At 38.3% G+C, this 20,717-nt stretch overlaps 2 protein-coding genes across 4 annotated transcripts in view; both read right to left on the reverse strand.

Annotated features, from left to right (window-relative positions):
• Window positions 1-20,717, reverse strand: part of LOC136878998 (scoloptoxin SSD14) — a 437,789-nt gene that overhangs the window by 60,726 nt on the left and 356,346 nt on the right. For all 3 annotated transcript variants that reach the window (XM_068228921.1, XM_067152675.2, XM_067152674.2), the window contains one exon: window positions 6,154-6,374. In XM_068228921.1, the coding sequence (XP_068085022.1) occupies window positions 6,154-6,374 (221 nt within the window). The remainder of the gene's footprint in view (window positions 1-6,153; window positions 6,375-20,717) is intronic.
• Window positions 6,679-7,549, reverse strand: LOC136879000 (nuclear protein 1). Its single transcript, XM_067152676.2, has one exon. It carries the CDS (start codon window positions 7,458-7,460, stop codon window positions 7,242-7,244), a length of 219 nt encoding a protein of 72 aa, XP_067008777.1. The 5' UTR covers window positions 7,461-7,549; the 3' UTR covers window positions 6,679-7,241.

The following is a 20,717-nucleotide window of genomic DNA, read 5'->3' on the forward strand; positions in this document are numbered from 1 at the left end:
CTGAAGAGCTGTAAGGTGTTAATGTATAAATGATAAATCTTAGCTTTGAAATTAATTAATTAGAGCAAGTTCTTAATGGTGTCAAGAGTGTTTGTTTGTATTTATCGAGATCAATCTGACATTCTAACCTCAGTGCCCAGCCTGTCCATTCCCTAGGATACGACAGGGGTACAAAAATTTCCAGTGTTTCAATGCCTCCAAAATGCTGCCTTCTGTACTTGGAAAAACCTTGAAACAGAATAAGATTATCTAATATAGGTAAAAGATAAAGGAAAATTGTTAATTTTGTAAAAAATTTGTTAGGGCATCCTACCGCAATTAAAGCTTCATACAATATGAGGGGGGGGGGGGCATACAGTCACTAGTAAAACCCAATTAAAAGCTTGATTCCAGTGTATGGTGGAATCTTCACCAGCTTACTTCATTACAGAACTAGAAAACGTCGAAAGACAAGTCCGCCAGATTGCCACAACTGTCAAGGAGTCGAGCACATAGGTTCCAACGTTAGCTGGTTCGAGCTTGGTTGGTTGAGAAAGTTTCACTATCAGAATGTTGGTGAGCAGAGTAGGTAGGAGAGGTGGTATACAATTTCCAATCCTCTTCCCACATCCAGACTTTTCAGGCCACCCACGGTCGTGAAATAGAAAGACCTACATGAGGAGAGCCAAACGTGTCCTTCAAATTTAGAGATGGCCTCAAAGATTGGCTTTACAGCAGCCTCGAGGTAGGAAAAGTGACTCGCGCATGCATATTCTTTCCCCCACCATCATCACTGACAGTGAGCCACATACAAGCTACATACATACTAAAGGGATATTGTTCCCTATATTTTCCTAGCTTTTGGCTAACCTGATATAAAACTGGTAAATTTATATCTTTGTTAACCTGTTAGGAAGTTTATGGGTACTATTTACCCATGGCAAAATTAATTCTTGGCCAAATAGCATTATTTGAGCTGACTACACGTTTGTTTGTGTGTTGAAGCCAGTGTTTGGGAATTTTTACCCAGCACGCATGCCAACGTCAAGTTGGAGCAAATTCCAATTTTCTTGATTTACATTTGCTGTGCACAGACCAGCTTGGCTGTGGGATGGCATCCTTACACAACTGTGTGTTGTAAACTGTGTTGATTGCTCACACCGATCCCATGTGTATTCACTTGAGCAATTCAGCTCCCACGAAATGTAGAGGTCAGCCATCAACGATCATGTTGCTCGATTACGGATATCTCCTGACTACTTAAGGTCGGAATTTATTAAAAAGGAGTGAAATGGTGCCAACCTTGAAGAGTCTCAAAGCTCAGTGAATGTGATGGGGCAGATTATGTAAAAAGAACCAGTTAGTCTGGTAGTGTTTTGCATTTTAATTATGAGAGAGAAAAAGACTCCTCAAAAACAAGTAAACATGAAATTAAAGAGTTTTAACAAGAAATTGCCGATTAATTCCACACAATTTGTGAAATATCCGACTCTTGTATGTCTCATTTATTCCACTACAATTCAATAGTTGCCCAGTTTTACTCCATTCCTAAATGACAGCACGCAACTCTGCTCAAGGCAGTGGGGGCCCTTCCTATGTGTACTTTATGCATTTCCCGTAGTTGTGATGAAGCATCTAGACTTTGATCTTCGCATATTTCAGCTAGAAGACATAGTGTAAGAAGTCTTGAAACTGATCCTAATTATTTGGTAGACAACACGACAAAAGTTACTCGTATTATTGGGATTAATTTCACGACTATTTTGACTGAATCGTGAAAACAAAGCGAATGGCATTTTAAAATTTTGGCATAAACTTGTGAAGATCAGTGGACTGGTAGACCAATTCAAATAGTGATCAGGTACGAGAGTATATTCACCGTCCACAAAATCTTATGCAAGGGACGACTTGTACTTGTATGGAACAAATGCAATGAGAGATTTAAGTTACATTACAGAACGTTTGAATGTGTTCTGGATAGAACTGGTAATATCTTAGAATATCCCACCGCATGGAATGAAGCACTAACCTCAAAACAGGAAGCTTCAGTTTGCAGTTGACTGGTTAGGTAGTTGTTACACAGTATCACTGTGTTTCTGATAAGCATGGCATTTCGAAAGAGACTGTTTGCAGAGTTGTGACTGTGATAGACTATACCCTTCTGCAGGACGTTTCATGTCTGGCCGACTATGGTGGACGCGTTTGCTACATTCATTGAACTTAGCAGTATTCCTTTAGTTTGAGTACTTGATGGAACACTAATTGATAGAACAAGTGCATATGAAACCGCATTTGTTGATCGATATGGGAAACTTTTCTTGAACGTAATGCTCATGTGGACTAAATTTAGAATTAAACTATGTGTGAATTGGCCTGGTAGTGACGATGATGATGCTTGTAGTTTAAAGGGGCCTAACATCGAGGCATCGGCCGCTAATGGTACGAAATGAAATGTCAACAAAAAGTTCAAAATCATCCACTGACCAAAATAATGTCATGAAGAATGAATGGATGGACATGAACCCAAAAAAACAAAAAACAGTGGATCCCACTCAAAAAAAAATCTTAAGTAAGAGTATTACTGACCAAGGGACCACTTATAAAGCACAATCCTGAATCGGGGATGCTTGATGTCTAAAGGGGTCCAAAATCCAGGGCTAAGGCCCCTCAGAATGGTACTTATTGCTAGTAAAGTAGAACCATGATATTTGTCATGTTGGGGTACTAACCAAAAGTAGCGAAGATTCACGGTGGTCCACACATGATGATACTACTCGCAAGTATTGTACGTCGTACAGGTAACGCAGACCTATGGTGTTTCTCACACAATGGCGCCACTCATAGCCAACGCACACCGATGAGTTTCCTTACCTAGGTGTACTAGTCACGGGTGCTGGTATTTCCGTGGTGTTCCTCACATAGTGGGTGCTAATCACAGGCAACGCAGACCCACGGTGTCGCTCATATAGTGGTACAACTCGCAGGCAACACCCAGACCCGCGGTGTTGCTCACATGGGTACGACTCACGGGTACTGGAAACCCACAGACGAACCAACTCGCTACTTATACTAATCGCAAACCTATTTCGTACCTAATATAGAGGCACTACGCGCAAGTAAAGGCGACTCATGGTGTTCCCCGCGTTGATGGTACTAATCAAAAGTAGTTGCATGGTTCTAAGACAATCATCCCTTGGTCGCCCCTGTTAGTCGCATCTCACGACAGGCAGGGGATACCGTGGGTGTATTTTTCGTCTGCGTCCCCCACCTACAGGGGGTAGAGAGAAAAAAGAAGAAAGAAGGGATCAGTCACTTCAAAAAATGAAGTAACAAACGAAGAAAGGCAAGGGCCACGAAGGGCGTGAAAATGAAACACTCCCTAGGCCTTGCAATGCTCTAATACCGTTGGGGTCAGAAAAAAATAAAGAGTTGACCAAAGGAGATCGGACAGGATAGACGAAAGTGAGGAGCCTGGCACAAGTAAGTGGAAGCAATGCCAAGACTCTGCTAACGGCCCCGTGGTCGCCAACCTACGCTCCCAAGTTGAGAGCCTCTTGGGCCCCTTTTAGTCACCTCTTATGACAGGCAGGGGATACCGCGGGTGTATGGCCTGATAGTGTCAGCGATGTTAGGGTTCTAAGGCTGAGACACTTCAACCATAAAATGGCTAATAGCTGGGGACCTTTCCCTGGTGCAGTTCTGCTGAGACTCGCTCTACCCTTTTGAAATTTTGTTTATACCACACTAATCTAAGGTATTGCTAATTCATCTCAGATTTTTTAAGAGCACATTAAAAAAGAAAAGTTAGTGTGCAATAGGCTGCAAATAGTCTACTCTAGCACTTCCTGCAAAGGAAATTTCTTCTCACATTACTTCCACCTGGCTATAGTGCGCATTGGTATCACCTAAATATCACTATAAAATTTGTCACAAATGGAACATAATAATTACTTTTACACATATCAAGTGAAAAATCCCTGGCAAATTAAGAAATATATGTTTTTTGGAGAATATTAATACGTACTTTACTACTTTACAAGTACATTTGGTGTTGCGCTCATAGTGACACACGTATGTCTTTTGTCTTACACTTTGAACAATTTCGTGTGTGATATCTGTGTTCACTGAAGTTCTTTGCTTTCGTTTCATTCTTCACTTGTCAATGACATCATTTCATGAATTGTATCGCGATATGCAATATTTAATAGGCGACAAAATGATATGGCCAATGTACATAAGAAAAATTCAGTGGACTAGTGATTTCGTTCGAACAGAAATAAAAATATTCCAGGGATCATGCTATTTTTCTTTTGACCTCCATTTTGCTGTTTGTACTGGCCAAAGATAATGAGAATCTACAGACATAGCACTCCCATTCCACGGTGCTAGCCCTGGACCTGAATAAAGTAACAAAAGACGGCACCAGCAGCGAATGGACAAAGATAATGAGAATCCACAGACATAGCCCTCCCATTCCACGGTACTAGCCCTGGACCTGAAGAAAGTAACAAAAGACGGCACCAGCAGCGTAGTACGACATAAACCAGTCCTGTCTACAAGCCTTAAATATGTTTTCATATTTCTCAAATAACGACGGTATTTCTTAATTTGCCAGGGATTTTTCACTTGATATGTGTAAAAGCAATTATTATGTTCCATTTGTGACAAATTTTATAGTGATATTTGGGTGATACCTTTGCGCATCATACCCCTTCCACCTCTTTTACCCCACTCTCCTATGCATCATAGTCAGAACAACAAAAATATCAAAGCAAGCCTATCGAACATAGATTAACAGCTGATTTTAGTTAAGCACTAGCCTACTGCCAGGAACAAGCTCAAACCAACATCATATGCATCAAACCGATTCTAACCATCAATTGTACCAGCTCGCTAATTAACTACCAGGTGTGAAGGCATTTTATTGATCACGTAGGCATATAAATCTTGAAACTGTGATAAACTTACGATTACCTTTACGAGTTCTAATATTAGTTTTATGAAACAGAGCCCAGCATTGTAGTACAGACGACAGTGTCAGAGGAAACAGCCTTCTCCTCCTCATGTCAGGTGCATAAGATGGTCCCTGTTACAAAGTAAATATTTAATCACTGCTTTTGCAATCGGTTCTGAAAATTAATAAGTTTTCCAGTAGAAGTGCTTTAGTGTTACAGAGTTCCCTTACAATGAAGGTATGCAAGCGATAATGAAGATTGTCTATGACAAAACTATCAGGAACCAGTAACGCAGATAGTAAATTCTATGCAATATCTGTATTGTTCCAATCAGTTTCTACATATTTAACTAACTTGCAATGTGTAAACCCTATTAACTACTTTTTCAACAATCGAAAGTCAGACTGGTGTAAGTACAGTCTTTTAAACTAGTTTTCATTGCAAGTTTGAACTAATATGGCTTGACGTATCGTTCTCATAAGACATTAAAAAATTTAAGGAATCCAACAAGTTACTAGATCCTGAATCTAATCTTCAACCAGTACAGCACACCAAGAGTTGACAATATTGATACAGACTATTTAAGCCCCATACAAAGAGAACAAAATTAAAACCAACAAAAAACTGTCTGCACTTTTCATTGTAAGGTAAAGAATCTCAGTATCTATTTGCAATTCCGCAAATTATAAGATAAAATAAAAGCAAATATTTTGCTTGCAAGAAGACAAATCCAGGACTACAAAAACTGTTGGGAGGAAAATAGTGTGCAAACAATACCAACTGAACAACTTTCGATCCCATGCACAACACCAATTACTGTACACTGAACAAATCTGGTCTAAATTTGTTGTAGTTCACAAATTTGGCTCTACAATAGGCCAATCAAACTTCCAAGTTAACAAGGAAGGTTCATATTACATCTCTCCACTAGCCTAACAGAACCTGGTTCATGCAAAATATTTATTACTCAGCTATAGTGGGAAGTACTTTATCATGGGGAAACTAGCCCTTTGACACAAGCATGATTTCCAGCTGCATAATGCAGATTACATGGAGGATGGTTTATCAAGAATACTTCCAAATGGAGATTCAAACCAGATCAACAGTATACTATTACCATTGGACAGTTTCATACACATTTACCTATGCTGAGTTTGAAGGAACTGCCTTGAAGTGGTTAATTGTAATTAATTTTTTTTTTTTAAAGCACAATACCCACCTACTCTCGCCAAGTTAGGATCATCCACAAACATCCTCTCTGTAGCTCGCAAAGGGGCTGCTTCTCGCGCATTCAAAGTTATTGCAGTCTTGGACTCTCGGAAGTAGAGGGTCATCAAAAACCCTCCACCTAACCCCATACTCTGGCAATTCACTAGCCCGTTGCAGAACATTGTAGCAACAACAGCGTCCACAACAGAGCCATTTCTAGCCAGGATATCTCTAGCAAAAAGAAACACATTCTTAAAACACATTCACTTAAAATTTGAGAACCCACAGTACAATTAGAATATTCCTTTAAAAGACAACCAGTTAAAGACAAGATTTTCAAATGAATACCAGAAATGACCAGCATAAAAACTAATTCATAAAAATACCAGTACGTATTCCGAATATTTACCCAACGAACTTTCATAAGTCTTCGTAAATATGCAACGAGGGGTAACTAAGGTGAACTTCAGAACATCAATAACTACCGTACATAAAACATTCAACATAGGGATAAAACAATTAAAAAATACCAATCTTAAATCTCCAATAAAAGATGTATTTTGTAACTTGTCAGAAATACACAATAGAATTCAATATTTTTGCAATGCAGATAAAATCCTGTTGGATAAATAAAAGTGCGTCATCACTTGAGTGAAATTAATTTGCCAGATATTTCAAACAGTTCCACTGTTCTTAAAAAACACTTGTTGAGGCCTAGACGTATTCAGTCCTCTCTTCATAGGGACAAAAATAAAAATTAAAAAAGGACTATACAGTATCACAGAAAGCCTATCGATACTTCGATTAGCATCAGTACAGTCTTGTTGGATAGACAAGTTCCAGTTAATACAATTATTTCAAACGATGTTTCGACCACTGTTGTTCGAGGTAGGGAAAATGTAGTGCACAAAGAGTTTGTATAACCCAACTGCTTGTAACTTCCAACATTTCTGAGTAATCGATTCAAAGTTTTAAAGTTTCTTTCACAATACTTCCAACAACGAGATCACTAGTCCGTAATGTAACAGCCATAAACGTTTCTAATCCATTCCGTAGCACGAAAAGCAGTCCATTTGGAAATGTCCACAGCTGAAACACTTAACTCTTGGGACCACCTTTCAAGTTCTCCAGCTTCTTCTTCTGCTCAGCATTATGTAACTTCTGAACGATTTTACGGCTATGTCCGCTGGGATCGAAGTGATTAGTGTGTTCTTCAGCTTCCTTCTTTGTTCTCTGCTTACCACTGTGACCGGCGAACAGGTGTTTATCATATTCGAAGTTATAATGCTCATACTCGTCGAAGTGATTCTCAGACATTTTCCAAATAATATCAGTACTTAAGCGCACTTCGTGAACTGTACTCACACACGTCCAAACAAATACAACAGCAGCAACGTGACTTGAGCAGAGTATTAATAACTTCGAACCGTTCAATGCCACAAAAGCCTTTAACCTTCTGCGCAGGCGTACGCTCAACTTTCATTGCAAGTCGCTCTCTGATTCGCTAGAGGTGGAGCTTGAAGTTGTGGATATAAAACAATACGATGCGCGAGAAATTTCTGCGCAAGAGATATAATGGATGGGAAGGTAAACGCCCCTGACACAATTAATTAAAACGATCATTTTCAATCAATCAATCAATCATTGATTCATTCATTCTGGAACATGGAATCTAGAAGAAACTCAGTACTGTAACTGAAGTGATTTGGGAAGTCTTATAAAATGTCCGTGCATGCCTCACGGGCAAATATTTTGAAACAGCAAAAGCGAGTCGAAACGTACCGGTAGTCAATTGTCATATAGATACCGTAAACAGCGTGCGTGATAAACACACGAATAGAAATAATGACGTCCTGCTTTTTGTTTTAGTCTGAGAATGGTCATAACCCATTCCTTTGCTATTTCCAAGGCCATACAAAGATTTATCAAAGGCACAAGAGAAAAGTGACCAAAAGCATGTATGTGTGGCTGAGACGTAGCCCAAGTTTGGGGGTTCGATTCCTGTCCAGCCTCTTGTCGGTAAATTTACCGGCACGTGCAAAAGAGTACTGCGGGGAAAAAAATCGTAAAAGTAGTTACTGGGATGTAAAACTAATAAGAGTATAAACCTGCTGGTTTTTACGTTACAATACTGATCTTTTATGAAACTGCGTATACTTCGTACAGTAAAGACTACGTTAAATTCATTAGGCATGAACTGAATATTAATTTTAAAATATTCCCGTTAACTTATCAAAAACTAGACAGTTTATTTCGGATAAATATTAATAAATACAGCTGTCCGATTCTTCTCACGACCGCTGAGTAAAAAAATGATTCCACTCACGACCGCTGAGTAAAAAAATGATTCCACAGACACTTTAGAATCATTTATTTTGCGTTATTCGTATAGATTTCCCTTTGTTAGTAGTTTAACATTACTAATACAAGGTTCTTTAGCTAAGATGCCCACCTAAAATAACTCGTGAACCGTTTAAGACATTGACATTCTGTTTTCACTACCAGTAATGTTACCAAGGGGCTCGTGATCGGACTTGCAGTGCTTCTCCAGAATGGCTAGTATCTGCTGCGATACTTTCTCTCTCTCTCTCCCTCTCCCTCTCCCTCTCTCCCTCTCCCTCTCCCTCTCCCTCTCCCTCTCTCTCTCTCTCTCTCTCTCTCTCTCTCTCTCAAATGGAACTACGTTGTTTTCCATACCTAGACTTAAATGTACAAACATTATGAATTTGGCGCCGAGATTATTTTGAAAATTGGACAATGCTTCTCGAGAAAATGTAATTTATTCGAACATGCGTAATTTGCCAGCCGGGGCCTTGCCCTGTTCGATTCGCGCTATATATTGCACCCGACAGGGGCATGATCCAAGGACCTCTGGTTCTGACTGATCACCCCCCTGTGGGTGGGGGCGGTAGAATAACACACACGGTATCCCCTGCCTGTCGTAAGGGGCGACTAAAAGGGGCCCCTAGGGGTTCTGAACTTTGGAGTGTGGGATGGTGACCACGAGGCCCTCAGCTGAGTCCTGGCATTGCTTCCACTTACTTGTGCCAGGCTTCTCACTTTCATCTATCCTATCCAACCTTCCTTGGCAACTCTTGTTCTTTTCAGACCCCCGACGGTTTTACGTATGGAGGCCCAGGGAGTCTTTCATTTCACTTTCATGCCCTTCGAGGCCCTTGTCTTCCTTTGGCCGATATCTTCATTTTTCGAAGTGTCGGACCCCTTCCGTTTTTTCTCTCTGATTAGTGTTATATAGAGGACGGTTGCCTAGTTGTACTTCCCCTTAAAACAATCACCACCACCACCACTGACTGTTCATCTAAATTGCAGACGTAACGCTACATTGAGGAAAGAAATCTTGAAATTAATAAATATCAACATCACCGAGATCTATTGCGCAATCTTTTCTTTTGTCCAGCGGTGAGCCCGCAGAAGAGTGAAGCCTGTGAAGTCATGGGTAGGGTTGCATCGGTGGTTTTCGAAGCGAAATATGCTAGTTGCTTTACGTCGCACCGACACAGATAGGTCTTATGGCGACGATGGGACGGGAAAGGGCTAGGAATGGGAAGGAAGCGGCCGTGGCCTTAATTAAGGTACAGCCCCAGCATTTGCCTGGTGTGAACATGGGAAACCACGGAAAACCATTTTCAGGGCTGCCGACAGTGGGGTTCGAACTTACTATCTCCCGAATACTGGATACTGGCCGCACTTAAGCGACTTCAGCTATCGAGCTCAGTCGAAGCGAAATATGGGAGCCATCTTTAAATTAGCAGGGCCAACTTGATTGTCTACGATCAAATACAATAGAGACAATACGCGACACTCAGCGAGATATCGAGGGACAGCTATTAGAGCTCTCTCTAGCGGGTAGACCTGAGAACTACTGATTCTGTCATAAGAGCACCTAGCACGTGTATTTGTGTGTGAAGTTTTTGGAGTTATTTATGCGTTTTCAGTGAGTTGACATAATTAAATAGTAGCGTGTGTAATTCCTTGATATCTCCTCTCAACAGGACGGGAAAGGTATGTGCTGTGTTTGGCTACAGTAACTATGAAGTAGAGAAGAATGCGCGGTCTTTCTTTCGCTTCTCCCGTGACAAGAAAATGTAAGTAGTATTGTGTTTGCATATATATTCTTCCAGTGACAAAGATTTTTATAGCATTTCACAATATTCTGACCTGCTCGACCCATATTTTAACTGGCTTAAAATATAATACGCATATTTTATTGTATAGTGCAGCAGTTAACCTTCAATACCGAGGTGGTGTTGTAGGTGTGATCTGTGGGTTTTGAAATGTCACAGAAGTGATTTGGATAAGGTGTACAAGAAAGAAGGGACGTTACGCTTATATAAGAATTATAAGATCTGTTCAGATCATTTCCAGGCCAGCGACTTTAGAAATCCTCGACTATACAGCCAAGGGTGTGTTACATTTTTACTCTAATTGTACTTAAATATTCCTCAAAGCATCACTATCGACAACATTTTCATACTTTTCTTTCTTTTATCCCTTTTCTCAGATTATAACTGGGATTTTATAGATTTTCTTTCTGTTAGTAGGCGTCATGTTAAGACGAAAATTGTCCAACTTTTAGATGTTAATTCATTGCATCATGTGTGTAACGAATGTGCCGATATTTTTATTGACAAGTGTCTTAATGTGATGATACAATGTTTTTTAAATGAGAAAAAAGACGAATCTAACCGTAAACGTTCAGGCAGGAATGCTAAAGCAAAAAAAGTAATGCATAAATGAAAGATCAAGCCATTTCACAGCAGTCCATTTCACATCTTGTTTATATGTCTACTTTCAGTCTTTAGATAATAACCTTTTAAATAATTCTTCATTCATTTATCCAGAATTGCTTTAGCAACTTCGAAGTTAATATTTCAATAATACTTTCTTTCTAGACGTTTTTTATTTATCCATTTTCGTATATGCATTTCCATTGATATTTGAATTTAGCGCGACTTTTCAGGTCAAGTCACTAGGAGCGCCACCGTCGAATTGTCTTCCATTTTAACAAGGCTAAATCCGTAAGTGTCGCGTATTGTCTCTACTGTATTTGCTACGATGTGAAAATTAATAGAATCTAAATTCTGGCGTCGCTTTTCGATTTAGAAGAGAGTTATAATTGGGGCATTTATTTAGAGTGTGTAATGTCCTCTTGGCTGATAACTTACGTATGGAGAAAGAATACTTCGTTATATCTGTGTGGAAAAGTACCGGGGCCATCTGGTTTGTGTCAAGACACCTCACTGAGGCGGGGACTTACCCCAGAGTAGAGGGGGTAATGGGGAAAAACATTAATTACAGGAGATCCTACGAAAAACAATCGCACGGATATGTCTCATTCACACACTGGTCACCTAATGGTCACACTATTTGACTTCTAGTGGGCCGTGGATAGGCTATATCAGCGCCTCCTAGAGAACAAGGCCTGGCAATACGAATGAGAGTAGCTGATGACGTATGTTGAAGGAGGCCCATGCCAGTAACTCAGTTAGCTTGTTGCTGCTTGGTGTATGAGGACGCGTTTCCCTAATATGTGTGTTTTTCATCGATTATATTAATGTTAATCGAGTCTTGTGTGTTAACACTCGCTTAATATTCCTATTAGTGTAAGTTCAGTTAAAGGTGATGGTACTTATAAATTGTTAATATTGATAAATTGTGTTTAAAGTGCCGGCATGGCTACCACGTGAGGTTACAACTGAGTTTATTTTTAATGGTGTGTTGTGAGTTGCGATCACTGTTTTTTCAAATTATGGATAACGATGCCTTAGAAATGCAGTGTTCCAAATTGTAAGGGCAATTATCGCACTGGCCGTAAAGTAAGTGTTTTCTCGTTTCCAACAGTCGACTCGGAGAAAGCTAAGTGGTTACGAGCTATTCGCCGAGATGATTTCGTTCCTTCCAAAACTGCAAAGGTAAGTCTTAGTTATGAGTGTATTATATATCATTTCAATTATTCAATCACTTAAGTTGTGGAATGGTCCTTGAAATGGAGCCCTGTGTTGTAGGTGTGCGAGCTCCATTTCAAAACTCATGAGGTTGAAAGGACGACCAGCATGTATGATGAGAGAAATAGGAAATTGACTGCACCTTTATCTCATCCAAGGCTTGTGAAAGGTTTGTGGACAGGTCTCTTATATCTTTGCTATTTATGAATGAAATAGTAGATTTTTAGGGTGATTTATATCTTACTGATTTAAGCATTTGCTGTATTGAATTGACCCGTTATTACATTTAGTTTGGAATGTGCTGAGTATTCACATTACTTCATAGGACTACTGTTGTGGGTATAGTGATATTCTGGGAAAACTTATAGGGCCTAAATTATGAAGGCATGTAAGGTATTGGCTTTCAAGTATTCCTTCTGTGCTGGACCCTTAACTGCAAGTGAGGTAGTTCTGTTTATTATATCACACGAGGGATACCACTTAGTGTGGGTTAATATTTTTAGTTCAGAGTAGACAGCAATGTTATTGTGTTTATTGCAACTATGTTAGGTTCTGTATAATTATTATAAGTTCAATGATTTTTCTCTATCTCCTTGTGTGCTATTCATTTTATATTAAAATCAACCAGATATATCTAAGACATGACATGGTCCTGTGAAGTAAATGGTGCCATGAATTAATAGACGAGCGCATTTATATCTAGGCGAATGCATTCTAACTTGGTCTAAACGTTTTAGGAGCTGTTCCTTCTCAGTTTCCAAACTGCCCAGAGTACTTGTCTGATACCACATCTGCCAACCGAGAAGCTCCAGACGATAGGCGTTGTCGAGTAGACAATGAAAGTTTGGCCAAGGTTCTTGCTCAAAGTTTAGAGACCTATGAAGCTCATGTCAGTACTGTTTCTTTCAAGAACTTCCAGGAATTTAAAGAAAAATTAAGTTCAATGTCTGTAAAACAAGACTGGAACTGCTCTGCAAAGGAACAAATTTAGTAGCTCTATTTCCCATAGTAGTTTCTTTAGAATAGAATACAGTAATATAAGAGCACTTTTATTTTATCATATTTATTGCCAGGTGTTATGTTTTCAGGGAGTGATGTTACATTTGAGAGGGCACCTTTTATGTTAAACAGGTATTTTGTCATTTAACAAATACGGTTCATTACCTTGGTGGCACATATCCTACAAAATCATTAACCATCCTTTCCTTTTGTCTGTGGTAAGCTGAGGCTTTCTCATTTTTTTAGTACACTACTATTATTAATCACTGAGTTGATGAACCTCTATGAATTCCATTCAAAGGAAATGTGTAAACTCTGAATTCAGGACTAATCACTGTAAGTTCCTTCAGTAGTAAACATTCCTATTTGAGTAATTGTGAATTCAATTATGAATTTCCTCTTCCAGCATTATAGCCTATTCACATTGTGGTTATGAATTTCATCTTGGAGAAAGTACTCCTTCCAGCTTTTGTTATGTAATGAATCTAACATGCATCTGTGAAAAATTGGGGATTAATTATTTAATTGCTCTCATGTGTGTCATATCTATATAATGCAGCTGGTTCATAAAGCATGAAATGAGTAGTTCAGTGTGTGTTCTGCTACTTTTTTATTAATGTAATGGCAGGGATGCAAGTTCTTAATATGGTTTCTTAGGATTTTAACAATTAATGTTAATAGAGATTTCCTTTTATATTTTCTTATATCATGTTCACCTCATATCCATTTCAATTTTAAGCAACCTGGTGAAGTTAAATTGAAAACTATTTCAGAAAATGTCTAGGTGAAGGTCAGTTCAAATGTTATAAGAATTGGCATGCTACTTTTCAAATTTAAGAATTTCAATTTTTCCCCCTTTGCTGGTTATTTGAATCAGGGTCCAAAATCATATAAGTAAATTTATTTACACTAGGGAATGCAAATATAATTTTGATGACTTGATGAACAAACTGTTGTTGGCATATACTGTAATCATTCTCTTTGCATAACAGCCAAATTGTGTGAGCTCTTTACCCCCTTAATTTATGTGAGGCTTCTATTGTAAAAAAATGTTTACCTGTTTTCATGACCGACAACACTGAGCATTACAGCTTGCATGTTCCTGGACTGCTACTAATATACGGTAAGCAAGGTAGTTTGTACGTTATTATTTTTATTTAATAGCTTTATCTGTACTTACATGTTGTTTTTTATCTTTTATCTTTCATCAGCAAGTTCAGTTTTGTAAAAGCTTGCTTTTTCTTTTTATGCGTCGCACCGACAGAGAGAGGTCTTACGGCGAGTTTTGTAAAAGGAACTGATCATTTTTGACTCTTAAATATACGTAAGAAAGTGCCATATAGACATATTATTAAAGTTGTTCAGTATTAAGACTCTTAAAAATTATTCTTTGCATTTTTATTTGTTCTTTCTAATTATTACGGTATATTTCCGATATGCGCGTCTACGAGAAAGAATATTCGTAGAATGCACTTTAATCAGCGTATTTTTCAATTTTCGTAAGGAATTAGCTTCATCTACTATCCACTCGCGCTGAGCCGTGGTGGTCACGGCTGAGCCCAGTCGCGTGACGTCACGAATCGTATTGCCACGCCTTGTTCTCTAGGAGGCGCTGGGCCAAGACCATCTACAATAATATCAGACCTTAAAACAAAAACAACATGGCCGACTCATCGGTTCCATGTAAACGCCTGTGATACATATACATAACATTTTGATTGTCGTATTGAATTGCTAAGCTGTCAATAATAACGAACAGAAACTTTACTTTGGGTAATAGACCAACACTATCTAGAAATAGCCTATGTTTAGATAAGCAAGATGTGGATAATTCAAAATATACGCTACATATTTTCTATCAACTAGTATGGTAAAGGAAATAGGTAATATAGGATAGCATTCTAAAATAACAGTCCTGGGGGAATATTTGATACGTTTCAATTCAGTCAATTAATTAATAACTCACCTATGATCTGAATTTAGGGCTGTCAACCAAGTGGCAGATTACGTATCAATTGTCTACTTAGTACTTTCTTAAGCGATTTCAAAGAAATTAGAAATTTATCGAATTGGTGTAAATATAGTAGGGAGCACCCTTGGTAAATTATTCCAGACTGTAATTCTTCTTCGTCTAAATCAATACCTTTTTTAGAAATACATTTATTTGAATGACCTTTCTATTACTATATGTTTTAAGTAGGCCTATAACAGCCTACCTCGTTCAAGAAATTTTTTAGAAACATAACCTTGTTGCGAATTTCAATTCTCTCATAAAAATGATTCTGATAGGGCCTAATGATCCACCAAACTGCTATATCTGTTTCACTTCAGAGAATGAACTTGAAATTCTCTGGTAGCATATTTATTTTCGTTTAAAACAATTTAACACCCACATCGTTGGCAACGTAAATACGTACTGTAAGGGACAGTATATAAATTGATACCTTGTCCTCTAATTTAACAAGGAGAATATAATATTCATTCACAGATAAATAAATAGCTTTATCACTTTTTATAACCTCACTTTTAAAATCCTCAAAAGGTATAGTGATTGAGAAATGTACTAGGATTGGCACCAATACAGAGTTTTGGCCTTATCCGAAAAAAAACTCATCAAGTACACGGAACACATCCTCTCTATTGCCAAATTTATCCTCGAATGTTTTAATGCACCGTAATAAATTACTTGTAACTACGGAATCGTGCGATGCATGAAGTACACTTGATCTGAATGCGAGTGCATCTCCTGTAATATGAATTACATCCAGGCATACAATACGATCGACACGTCCTAATATATCAAAATAGTTTTAAAACCCTATTTAAAAAAAAAACATGACTACACTAACGTTTCCTAATCAATCCAAACCAACAGAAAGAACTAAACAGATGCTTCGCACATGCTCATGTTTACATTTGAACAAACCGATCGGGCCGCCATTTTAGCTAATGTAGATAGCTGCATTAAGGTCTGATATATTGTAGTTGGTCTTGGCTGGGCCATATGCATATTTTAAGTGGTGGAAACCTCATTCTGGTAAAAAGCACTGCCAAGGGTGCAGCCTCTCATTTGGAACTTTCAGCTCACGGAGGGCGAAGCTGTGTTACCGACCTCTTAGTAATTCTTTGTTTAATGATTTGAAACCTAAAATTCAAACGCAGGAGAGTAATTCGTGTGAATAGTGCATAGTGTTGACATACGTGACGCTAATAATTACATTGTTTGATGCGCTAGCGAGTGGTTGAGTGTTCCAAGAGCTCTGTGTTATCTCAGTGATAAAGTAGTTAATAATTGTAGAAATTAACCAAATTTTGTGTGTGTGTGTGTGCGTGTGTGTGTGTGTGTGTGTGATATATTTAGCTCCACAAATAATTGTGTTTAGTGTTTATTTGTAGTAATCTGCGTTTAGTGGCATTTATTTACAGTTTTCACACTGAGTAGCTCCGTAGGCGTTCGCTAGATTAAACCGGTAATTTAGGTCTGCGTGAAAGAAAAAATATATCTTTCTTTTTAATTGTATTACTAAAATATCAATAGGTTTGTTGATATAAATACGGTACTTACAAAGACGGGATATTAAAAAGAGTCGTAACTTCGGCAGCGGTTATATCTATTAGTGCAGGCATTTGACAGGGTATTTCAAATAGTAGTTCAACGGTCCCACCTATCACGAAGGTAATAACTTCTTTTAATAACGCGATACTGTTTTAAATTTTGTTTAAATTAAGGATTTCAACAGAATAGACAGTATTTCACTGACAAAATAGTTATCAGCCGTAATTGTTATTGATTATTGTCTCTCTTCTTATTCAAATATTGGCATTGTTGGCTACAGTCTGTGAACAAAGGGTGTAGTGTATCAAGGAAATATAAATACAAATCAGCTAATTCTTGTATTCCGATCATTGTAGTTCTGAATAGGCAGTTACAGTATCCGTAATTTATATTCCACACCCTCGACATTTCAGTATTTATGAGCGGTTAGCTAATAATCAAGTTCCTACATTCCAATAACTGGAATTCAAGTCCATGGCGTAGTTTAGACAGAAATACTTTTGAGAAATTATTGTAAACCACCTCATATTTTTCAACATTTAAGGACACTTTTATTCTCTGTCCCACGGAGTAGGGAAAATATTATTAATCCACCATGTGTAAAGATCACATAACCGCATTTCAGTTGGGAATTGTAGTGTAGATACAGTATATTAGATAGTATCTTGCCTGTTAAATTCGTGTGTATTTTTGTGCAAACAGCAGGTTTCACTTCTATTACAGCATAGTAGGACAGAGTAGTGTTAATATTAATCTGTATACGTGTTTAAATTTGTTGGTAATCTTTGAGTACCGTACCTACCGGTAGTTCTTGCGAGTATCTAAATTTAGGCCTAATTGGAATTTTCATTTCTATTGTGCTTAGTAAGAAGCTAGGATACGTCCGAACGTAGTTTTAACATTATTGTATTGCAGTATAGTAACTTATTAGAAATTAGAGTGCCTATTCTATAATTTTGAGTAGTTTTGCGAATTTCGAACTTGAATGGTAATTTTCTTTTCTGTTTTTGCTTGGTAATAACCTGTTGCAATTAGAATACGTCTGAACGTAGTTTGAAATTATTGTAGTGAATTGTAGTATCTGTACTTAGTCTGAACGTAGTTTTAAATTATTGTAGTGTATTATAGCATCTTGTTAAAAAGTAGTGTGTTTATTCTGTTACTGTCAAATATTTGTTTAGTATAGTACCGTTTCTGTGGTATCTGTAGTAACTCTGTTTCCAGTAATTAACAGCAATTTTAATCGTGTTAGCGTGCTGTAAGAATAAAAACAGTACAATTAAGTAGTATTGTGGTGTAGTAGTAGCCTATATTAAATAACTTACTGTCGTGTGTTCTTTGTGAACTAACCTAGACAATATTTCCTTCCTTTCATTTTTATTTTGCACAGAATAAGTTATCTTATTTTTTCTTTTCATTATTTAGTAAAAAATGCCTAAGCAGTGCGAGTGTAGGAACTGTGGGTGTGGCCAGGCATTAAGGAGTATGAGGGAGGAGTTGAAGAGCTTGAGGGAGATAATTAGGATACTCTCAGAGGACAGGAAAGAAAGCAGGCCTCCAAACAATGTACAGGATACAGTAGGTGAAATAGAGGGATTGGAAGGAAAAGGGGGAAATGTGGAAGACAGGTGGTCTAATGTTTTAAGGGGAAGGAGATTGCAGGCTAAGGGCTCCATTCGGGATCAAAATTCATGACAGGTATCGGTGAGAAATCGGTACGAGTCACTGCAGGTAGAACAACCGAGGGAAGATGAACAGGGAACTATTGCCGAGAAGTTTGGAAGTAGGAGAAAGGGAAGAGGTAGGAAAGGAAAATGTGGAGTAGTGGATAGGAAAAGACAGGTGGAACAGGGTCATGGGATGGAGAAAAGGGAGCAGGAAGTAGCTTCTGCAGCTGTCAGGAAAGATAGGACTGACCAGGAGGGGAGGGGATCAAATGGGGTGGGTAGGGTTGAGGCTCTGGTCATGGGGGATTCTACCGTTATACACGTCGGGAAAGTGTGTGGAGGAAAGGGTGCGAGGGTAGAGTGTTATCCAGGAATTAGGTTAAGGCAGATGTTGAAGAAAGTAGAAGAGAAGGAGGAGGGAAAGGAGAAGGTGGTAGTGTTTCACGTTGGTACTAACAACGCAAGACAAGCAGGTGAGACTATGGAGTGGGTATGTGGGAAACTGGGAGTGAAATTTCTAGATCCTAATGGGTGGATAGGAGATAGGGATCTGCGCTCAGATGGCCTTCACTTAAACCGCAGTGGTACACATAAGTTAGGAAATTTGTTTAGAAGGTTTATAGGGAGGTACATTCAGGGAAACAGGGTGAGCTAGGCAGCGGTGTTAAGGGAACAGAGAACTGGAAATCAAGTAGGGATGACATAAAACTGTTAGTGCTCAACTGTAGAAGTATTGTAAAGAAATGAATAAAATTAAGTAATTTAATAGATATATACTTACCAGATATTGTAATAGGAGTTGAATCATGGCTGAGAAATGATATAATGGATGTACAAATTTTCTCACGGAACTGGAGGGCATATCGTAGAGATAGGATAGGAAAGGTAGGAGGGGGAGTATTCATTCTCGTGAAAGAAGAATTTTTAATCTACGAAAAAGTTAAAGATGACAAGCACGAAATTCTAGGGGTAAGGCTCATTTCTGAAGATAATAGGCAGCTAGATATCTTTGGAGTGTACAGACCAGGAAAGGGTAGCGCAGATTCTGATTCAGAATTATTTGATAAGATAATCAGCTATGTGGGAAACGATAGGGAAAGGAACGTGATCGTAGCGGGTGATCTCAATTTACCAAATGTCAAGTGGGAAGGTAATGCGAAACACAGGAATCATGACCAACAAATGGCAAATAAGTTAATATGGGAAGGGCACCTGATTCAGAAAGTGATGGAACCAGCTAGAGGGAAGAATATCCTGGATGTGGTGTTGGTAAAACCAGATGAGCTCTATAGAGAAACCGAAGTAATACATGGTATTAGTGATCACGAAGCTGTTTTTGTGGTAATTAAAAATAATGTGAAAGAAGGAAGAGATTAAAATTAGGACTGTTAGGCAGTACCATGTGGCTGATAAAACAGGCATGAGGGGTTTTTTAATAAGCAACTATGATCGGTGGAAAACTGTAAATAAAAATAAACAGACTCTGGGATGGGTTTAAAGCAATTGTTGAGGAATGTGAAAATAGGTTTGTAACTTTAAAGGTGGTAAGGAATGGTAAAGATCCACTATATTATAACAGGGAAGTAAAGAGACTAAGGAGGAGGTGCAGGTTGGAAAGAAATAGTTAGAAATGGCAATAGCTGTGGAAGTAAGGAGAAATTGAAGGAACTTAAAATTGAATCTAGGAAAGAAGTCAGCTAAGGATAACATGAAGGCAAGCATAATTGGTGGCCACACTAATTTTAGTGCAAAATGGAAGAGTATGTATAGGTACTTTAAGGCAGAAACAGGTTCAAAGAAGGACATTCCAGGAATAATTAATGAACAAGGGGAGTGTGTATGCGAGGATCTCTTAAAGGCAGAAGTATTCAGTTAGCAGTATGTAAAGATTGTTGGTTACAAGGATAATGTCGAGATAGAGGAAGAGACTAAGGCCAAAGAAGTAATAAAATTTACGTATGATAACAATGTCATTTACAATAAGATACAAAAGTTGAAAACTAGAAAAGCGGCTGGAATTGATCAGATTTCTGGGGATATACTAAAGACAATGGGTTGGGATATAGTACCATATCTGAAGTACTTATTTGATTATTGTTTGGTCGGAGGAGCTATACCAGATGAATGGAGAGTTGCTATAGTAGCCCCTGTATATAAAGGAAAGGGTGGTAGGCATAAAGCTGAAAATTACAGGCCGGTCAGTTTGACATGCATTGTATGTAAGCTTTGGGAAGGCATTCTTTCTGATTATATTAGACATGTTTGTGAAATTAATAACTGGTTCGATAGAAGGCAATTCGGTTTTAGGAAAGGTTATTCCACTGAAGCCCAGCTTGTAGGATTCCAGCAAGATATAGCAGGTATCCTGGTTTCAGGAGGTCAATTC

The sequence above is a fragment of the Anabrus simplex genome, chromosome 8 (assembly GCF_040414725.1).
Source record: "Anabrus simplex isolate iqAnaSimp1 chromosome 8, ASM4041472v1, whole genome shotgun sequence".
NCBI lineage: Eukaryota > Metazoa > Arthropoda > Insecta > Orthoptera > Tettigoniidae > Anabrus > Anabrus simplex.